Source organism: Gavialis gangeticus, unplaced genomic scaffold (assembly GCF_001723915.1).
Source record: "Gavialis gangeticus isolate Ggan-Ray unplaced genomic scaffold, GavGan_comp1, whole genome shotgun sequence".
Taxonomy (NCBI): Eukaryota; Metazoa; Chordata; order Crocodylia; family Gavialidae; genus Gavialis; species Gavialis gangeticus.
Window position 1 is genome coordinate 83,144,173 of NW_017729025.1, and position 8,367 is coordinate 83,152,539.

Consider the following 8,367-nt stretch of genomic DNA (forward strand, 5'->3'; position numbering starts at 1 on the left):
TCTCCACCTCCTCGCTCTCCTCTACCGGCTCCTCCTCGCTGCTCGAGGACTCCGAGGATGACCTGCTGAGCGACACTGAGGGCAGGAGCCAGGGCATCGTGCACCTGGAGCACGGCGAAGATACCAACCAGGTCAGCAGGGCGGTGGCGCTGGGGTGCGGGGGGCCTCGTCGTACCCCACCGCCTGCTGGGCACCTGGCGGGGCCTTGGCGCCCACGCCTCTTGGGCCAGCCACATGGTTGCTTCAGCTGGGACCTCGGTTAGAAACCAGAGGGTGCCCCCATGGACGGTGAGGGGCTCCCAGTCGCCAGGGCTCTCGGGATGCTGGGGCAGCAGGGACCTGGCACCGCACCCCTGCCCTGTCTCCCCCTTGCTCCTCTGTACCCGTCCGAGCTGTGCTGGCGCTGACGTGGAGACGTTCATGTGCCAAGCTCTGCCCTCAGCCTGTACCCGGGGTCACTGACCGCTCACCAACCTGGCACTTCCAGATAAGTTTCTGCGACCTCACTGCAAAGAAACTCCTGGTTCCCCTTTTCCCAATCTCCCAGGCACTGTGAAAATCCACTGTGACGAGCAGTATTTGTGTGGTGCGTAGGCTGCTGTTTCAGGGTATAAGTGAGAGTAGAGGTTTTTTGGGGAAAACCCTGCTTCTGGCCTGTCCCCTGAACCATCCTGGTTACAATGCTCCAACCCCACTGGGTATCAGAAAGTACTTACTGAGCATTGGAACATTTCTGGGGAGATGTGTGTGTGGAAATCCACCTAAGTGCTGCCCCTCTGTTTCTTTTGTAGCTACACATTTCACTTGAGCTCCTAATATTTTTTTTCACTTTTCCACAGGCACTTTTTAGCCTTTCACATTACGTCTTGGGGGGCAGGAGGAGGGGAGGGGAGGGAAGGGGAATCGAACCACCACAGCTTTTTTCTAGGCATTTACTAATAGTTATTTCTCCCCCTCCGAGTTTCTGGTTGTCAGTTCTTCAACTATTTCTTGCTGTAAACTTGACACAGGAGCTTGGGAGGAACTTGGAATGATAAGCATGTATGCTTTTGTCCACTTTGGCAGCAACACGTTCTTCCCAGTAAATCCCTTAAGTAATCTGGCAGCTGCTTGCGCCTGTAAAATGAAGCTTTAAAGGCATGCAATTAGTTGTGTGGTTGTTTTTTTTCCATAATATTTAATATAAATTGAACTTGCAAGGCTCCCAGTGAGTTATTCTAAACAGTAACTCAAATATGCTTCCTTAGTAAATGATTTGTTGTTGTAGGGTTGCTTGCGACTGCTGGGCCGATGGCACCTAATTGTTTTTAGGGAATGCAGTATATGTTTTGAAGTAAGAGATTAAAGAACGAGAAGCAGGGTGTTGGCATAGGTAATTGCCCTGGCGGATCTTCTCTTTGGACAGTTGTATAATTGTTATGATGATAGAGCAGAGGTTGTCAGCCAGGGGTATGGGTACCCCTGGGATACGTGAGAAGGCCCTAGGGGGTACGCATGGACAGGTGGGGATGGAGCACTGCCATGCACCATCCCGCGCTGCTGTGCGGCCACCAGACGCAGGGAGGCAAGGAAAGCTTGCATGCAGCAGCTGCCGCTGCTCCGCGTGCAGCCATGCGCTACCCCTCACCCCCTGCACCACGTCTGGCTGCCGGGGGTACAACAATCCAAAAAGGTTGAAAACCCCTGTGATAGAGGAAGCAAGTTAGAGTGGTCAGGCCGTGCACCATTGGTTCCATTCCCATGGCCTTGTGGCACGGCCTTTGGAAAATCACTGCTTTTCTGTGCCTCACTTTCTCAATGTGTAAATCAGAGAGGGTGATATCACTCCTTTAAGGGTTTTGCAAGGCTGACAACTAATACTTACGCAATCTTTTATGATCCTTAGATGGAATTTCTTGTAGAAGGGTGAACTATTATTAGTGCATGATTCTAAAGCATTTTATAAAAAATTGTGACCCTTGACGTATGGGGCTTTGATAGTGAGTAATAGAATAATTGAAATTAAAGATGGAAAAGCCCTATTAGGTCTTTCAGCTCATTCTCTACTGCTAGTGTAGGGGGTGAGTGGGTGCAATGATGAATTCTTGATAGTTTTGAACAACATGGTTGAGAGTTGTTGAAGTGAACCCTGACCTGTACGTATAATTAATAGAGAGCAGTAATTCATTATTAGTAACCCTTCATCAATACAAATAAGCAACTGCCACCCATGCTGGCCTGAGGCTGTCTCATCATCAGTGAGAATGGTCTGAAGGAAAACTATTCTTTAAGCCAAGAACCATGTTGAATATTGTGAGGACCTGGTTTTGACAAGGGCAAAACTCTCATTGCCTTCAGTGGGTGCCTTTATGAAGTCCTGATTAGTCAGAGCCCTCTAGTTTGACTTGCATATATTTAAAACATGCTACATTAATGTATGTAAATTGTACTACTCACTTTTAAATCATATTCAGTTATTCAGCACTACGTAAAGCTGGATAGGGTTCAGAAGAAGCATTTTTTTTCTAGTTACAAATAAGAGTAAATCATTTAAAAACTCTTAAAAGAGAGTCATTAATCAGTGAAAAATGTGGTTTACAAACGAAAAGAAAGCAGCCATCTTAAATATTGTGAACCATGATGGGACTGAAAGACTGTTACATCCCTTTACATGTATGGGGAATTGGGGACTTTCAAAGTATTAAAAGGTCAGGGTTTTTTCTCTTCTTTTTTTTAATATATTTTTTTGCAGAGCTGCTAAGTGCCACATAACTTCTTGATCTGCCCTGATTTGAATTCCCCTTTAACTGGTAAAATGCCACACATTGTTAATGAGGATGTCCTGCATGGGAAAGGACCCTGCAGTGTAGGAAAAGTTGTAGTGAGTTTCAAATATAGAGTTGTAAACCAAGCTCTTTGACTCATTTTGCAGCTAAATGTCAACTTGGACAAGCTAAACAGAGTTGGGAATAGAATCCAGGGCTCTAGTATGACAGACACAAGCCTCAGTAATTTGGTTATACTGCATTTTAGCCAAAATGGCACAAATTTTACATGTCTCTAACCCAGTGATTTTTCAGCCAGGGTGCCACCAGATCCTTTTAAGGGTTATGCAGGCTGCCATTCAGTGTTAGTATTGTTAAGTGTGCAAACGCCTACACATGATTCACAAGATAAATCCAGAGGTGTCAAATAGGAATCCATAGTATCAAAACCATTCTGACCTGCTATGCTCTTTCTGAGGCCTTTGCAAGAGAAGAATTGCTGTATTATTTTTATGTAGTCAAAAGTAAGGAAAGCTAAGAGCTGGCATTTTCTCAGGGGTGCCTTGAATCTGAAAAAGGTTGAGAATCTCTGGTTTGACCTGTGTGACTACAGTGTGCTGCTCTGCCTCCCTGGTGTATCTAGAGGTGTGAGTCCACTACTGCCTATGTTCTGATGTTCTTCAGCTCTAGGGAGAAAATGCATACTTGCTGATGTCTGCAGTTGACTTAAATACAGTCTTCATAATTTGTAGCTGTGATGCCTATCTTGGCTGATTTCAAAGCCAAGAATCCTGATGCCCAGCTTTCCACTGCTTGTTGGCAAATGATTGTGAACCAGTAAGTTCATAGGAAACTGGCATAAATAATATACTTTATGTTATCAGGTAGGCTGGCTGTTGTAAAGAATCACAGCATTTCTTTTCCCCCACTAGTTGCTCCCATAGCAGAATTAGTAATGTTCTGAAGAGTCTAGATTTAAAGCTACTGAAATGAATATATGTGTATGTTAATGTGAAGACTTTGGAGAAATCATTGAGTAAAATAAAGCATATTTGGAGATGAATGTGGGTGTTGTGCATGCTATTTGTTACATAGCAGCTGCTTTAGAGTAGGGTGGGGCATAGAAGATAAAATTTGCCTGAAGGGGATTTGGGAGTAGAGCCAGCCAGAATTTGGGATTTCCAGTTTTGGGGAAACTTCTGATCTTTTGAAACTTCTCATTAAATGAATCCCCAGAGAGTCTTTTCGGAAATGCCAGCACATTGTGTTTCTGAAATGAAGTATGTTTCTGGAATCCTGCAGCGGTAAACTGAATTTAATGTTCTGTTGGGGAGCCAGGAACTAGGTTTTTGGATAGTTTGGGAGCCTTGGGATTCCCCACATTTCCAGATTCCTGGCTGTGGTTGACAGTGTGGAAGGTCCAAGAATTCTGGCATGACTTGAGTTTTTAATGATTTCCAAGCTGCTTCATACAGATCCAGGAGCTTGGAGACTCTGAGAGTATGAAGTCTCTGTGTTGCAGGACCTAAAGTGTGGGAACTCTGGTTGGGTTAGGAATTGAGATTGGGATTGGAGGCCCTGATAGAATCAAGATTTTTCAGGCTCTTGGCTCTACACAGATGCATGAAGCCCTGGTGGGGTAGGCAGGGCTGGCCTGCAGCTGCAGACCTTAGAAGCTTTGAGTTATCTAAGAAGCAGGACAGCTTTCTGTGGGGAACCTGTCAGAGTTGGTGAAAGTTCAATTAATTCCCAATTGTTTTGATGGAATATTTTGGGTTTGGTGAAGCATCTACATTTTAATGCAGCTCTGGCTTGTTGGAAATGTTCTTAAAGCAGTGTGCAGAGAGATGGTGCTTGTGCAGAGAGAAGACCCTATTTAAGTCAGCATATCAAAAGTCATAAATGCATTTATCAAACTAACCTTTCAGCAAGCAAGCTTCCTTCTTGAAGGTGTAACAGTAGTAGTTACTAGGGATGGATGGGGACGGGGGCATCAGATGGTGCAGGACACACTCATGAGCTTTAACTCCTCCCTTCTCCCCTGTTCAGGTGGGGATTTAAAGTTGTTCCCTCTTATGGAAGTTTGCTAGCTGCTACACAAGCTAAACTCAGTTGGTCTGTTCCAGCTTCCGTATCACACACTTCCACCTCACTTAACATCAATTGGCAAACTCAGAGTAGAGGCCAAGAATTGTCTGTACTCTAGATATGTCCCCAGCCCAGAGCTGAGATGTGCTGACAGGTAAGTACATGTGCATAGGAAGCCTGGTCTGCTGCTGTCCTGCTAGCTAGGTTTTATGGTTCTGTGAAAATAAGGTTGTTACTATTCAATATCTTCATTAATGACTTGGAGGAGGGGGGGGTTGCCCACACTACAGCTAGGAGGCAGGGAGAAGCAGTTTTGCCAGTGGCTGGGTCCTAAGCCTGACTTGCTTTGGGCCCGAGTTGAGTCATTCCTACTTGCCACTGGAAAACATCTCCAGCTGTTGACTTGGAGGATGGAACTTCAATATCCACTTTGTCAATTAGTTGATGACACCAAGCTGGGTGGGATAGCAGACACTTAGAAAGACAGGATTAGGATTCAAAATGACATTGATAAATTGGAGAAATGGCCTGAAGTAAATAATCTGAAATTCAGTCATAACAAATGCAGAGTACTGATGTTAGGATGTAACAATCAAATGCACACATACAAATTGGAGAACAAAAGATTAGATTGCAATACTGCAGAAAAAGGCCTGAATGTTATAATGAATATGAATCAACAGTGTAGTATTGCAGCAAAAAAGTCAATAGCATACTGAGGGGTATTAATAGGAGTGTCACGTGCAAATCCTGGGAAGCCATTCTTCTACCCCATTCAGCACTGGTGAAGCCTTACTTGGAGTACTGTGTCCAGCTTGGGTGCACACTACCAAGGAAGATATGGAAATATTAGAGTCTGGTGGTAAGCAACAAAAATGATTGCAGGCCTAGAAATCTGATGAAACTGAGAAGCCAAAGCACAATTGGAGTTGCAGCTGGCAAAGGATGTGAAGGGTAACAAGAAGGGTTCTACAGGTATGTCAGCAACAAGAGGAAGATCAAGGAAAGTGTGGCTCCCTTACTGAATGGGGAGACAACCTAGTGACAGGAGTACTAAATGCTTTTTTTACCTCAGTCTTCACAGGTCAGCTCAGCACCCAGACTACTTCACCTGGCAGCACAGTTTGGGGAGGAGGTGAGCAGCCAACAGTGGTGAAGGAACAGGTTAGGGACTATTTGGAGTAGCTGGATGTGTAGAAGTCCATGGGGCCAGACATGATGCACCTGAGGGGCTTGGCTGATGCGCTTTCAGAGCTGCTGTCCATTATCTTTGAGAACTCATGGTCAGAAGAGGACCCAGTAATTGGAAAAGAGCAAATATAGTGCCCATCTTTAAGAAAGGGAAGAAGAAGGAACTAGGGAACTACAGATCAGTCAGCTTCATCTCAGTCCCTGGAAAAATCTTGGAGCCAGGTCCTCAAGGAGTACATTTCTGAGCACTCGGAGAAGAAGGTGATTAGGAACAGTCAGTATGGATTCACTGAAGGCAAGTCATGCCTGACCAACCTATTGCCTTCTATGACAAGATGACTGGCTCTGTGGATGTAGGGAGGGCAGGGGACGTGATATACCTTGACTTCAGCAAGGCTTTTTATATTGTCTCCCACAACATTGCAAGCAAGCTAAGCAAGTCCAGGTTGGATGAATGGACTGCAAAGTGGATAGAAAACTGGCTGGATTGTTGAGCTCAAAGTAATCAATCACTCTGTCTACTTGGCAGCCAGGAACAAGCGGAGTGCCTCGGATCGGTCCTGGGGCCAGATTTTTTCAATATTTTCATTAACAGCTTGGAGGATGGGATGGAGTGTGCCCTCAGAAAGTTTGCAGATGATGCCAAGCTGGGGGGAGTAATAGATATGTTGGAAGGTAGGGCTGGGATTCGGAGAGACCCCAACAAATTGAAGTGCATCGCCCAGAACTGGATGCACAACTCCAGCTACGGTTTCACTAATGCTAAGCAGAGCAGAAGAATCACTTCCTTGGTTTTTCTTGCCATGCATTGGTTGATGCATGGCAAAGTATTGTTAGCTCTGCTGGCTACAGCATCACACTGATGGCTCATGTTCATTCTATGGTCTTTTATTACCCCTAGGTCCCTTTCAGTCATAGTGCTAGTCAGGTTGGTGCAACTGAGCCTGTAAGTATGTCGGGGATTGTTCATCCTCACATGGAGCACTTTATACTTCTCGGTGTAGAACTTCATCTGATTCCAATCTGCCCGACCTGCCAGCCTGTGTAGTTTCACTCATATCTGCAACCTATTTCTAAGCATGACCACGGTTCCTCCATAACTTGGTGTTGTCTGCAAACTTGGCCAGTGAGCTCTTTGTCCCCACATCCAAATCCATTGATAAAGATGTTGAAAAGCACTGGACCAAGCGTGGACTCTGAGGGACGCCACTGACCACTACTCGCTCGGACAACACAGATCCGTTCATTAGAACTCTCTGAGTCCTACCCCGCAGCCAGCTTCCTCCCACTTAACTGTCAAGCAGTTAAGCCCACAATCCGCCAATTTTCCCATGAGAACATCATGGGATACCAGATCAAAGGCCTTTTGGAAGTCTGGGTATACAGTGTTGACCTACTCTCTCTTATCCAGGTGGTGAGTTGTAGAAGGAGATGAGATTGGTAAGACAAGACCTGCCCACAACAAAGCCATGCTGGCTGTCATTCAGAATCCTACCTTCTGCAACCTCATCACACATAGACTCCCTGATTACTTTTTCCAGGATTTTCCCTGGGATAGAAGTTAGGCTAATTGTCCTATAGTTGCCCCCAGGTCCTGTTTCCTCCCCTTCTTGAAGATGGGTACAATATTGGCCCTCTTCCAGTCTTCAGGAACTTCCCCCAAGTGCCACAAGTTTTGGAAGAGTTTCTCCAGAGGTCCCGGGATGACTTTGGCCAGCTCCTTCAGCACTTTCGCATGAAGCTCATCTGGTCCTGCTGACTTTTAAATGTCTAACTTTTCTAACTGATCACGCACCAGCTCAACATCAACAGTAGGAAGGCGGTCATTCCCACCATGCTCATTCTGAACCTTATCTAGTATGATTTTCCCCTTAGTCCGGTGAAATACTGAAGCAATGTATTCATTCAGGAGTTTAGTTTTCTCTTGAGTGTCGGTAACTAGCTGTCCTCAGTTGTTAAACAATGGCCCCACGTTTCCATTTGTTTTCCTTCTCTTCCCTACATACCTAAAGAAGGACTTCTTATTGTCACTGATTTCTGTAGCTAGTTTAAATTCAGTCGCCGCCTTAGCCTTTCTAATCTGTTCCCTAAAAGTGTGGGCTGTTGTTGTATAGTCCTTCTTGCCCAAGCTGACCCAAGCTTCTATAGAAAGATGATGGCCTCACCTTCTCTATATGTTTATAGGGAACAGGACAAAAAGCAATAGGTTTAAAATGAAAACGAGAATTTTGATTAGATATTGGGAAGAACTTTCTAATTGTGAGGGTTGCTAATTGCTGGAGCAGGGGTTGTGGAATTCCATCATTGGAGGTTTTAAACTGAATTAGGTAAGTGCTTTAGACAG

The 8,367-nt window shown here is 45.1% G+C and overlaps 1 protein-coding gene across 1 annotated transcript in view; it reads left to right on the plus strand.

Annotated features, from left to right (window-relative positions):
- Nucleotides 1–2: 2 nt before the first annotated feature.
- Nucleotides 3–8,367, plus strand: part of ITPKA (inositol-trisphosphate 3-kinase A) — a gene marked incomplete at its 5' end in the record, with an annotated part of 71,312 nt that continues 62,947 nt past the window's right edge. The window contains one exon of the mRNA XM_019519933.1: nt 3–131. Within this exon, the coding sequence (XP_019375478.1) occupies nt 3–131 (129 nt within the window). The remainder of the gene's footprint in view (nt 132–8,367) is intronic.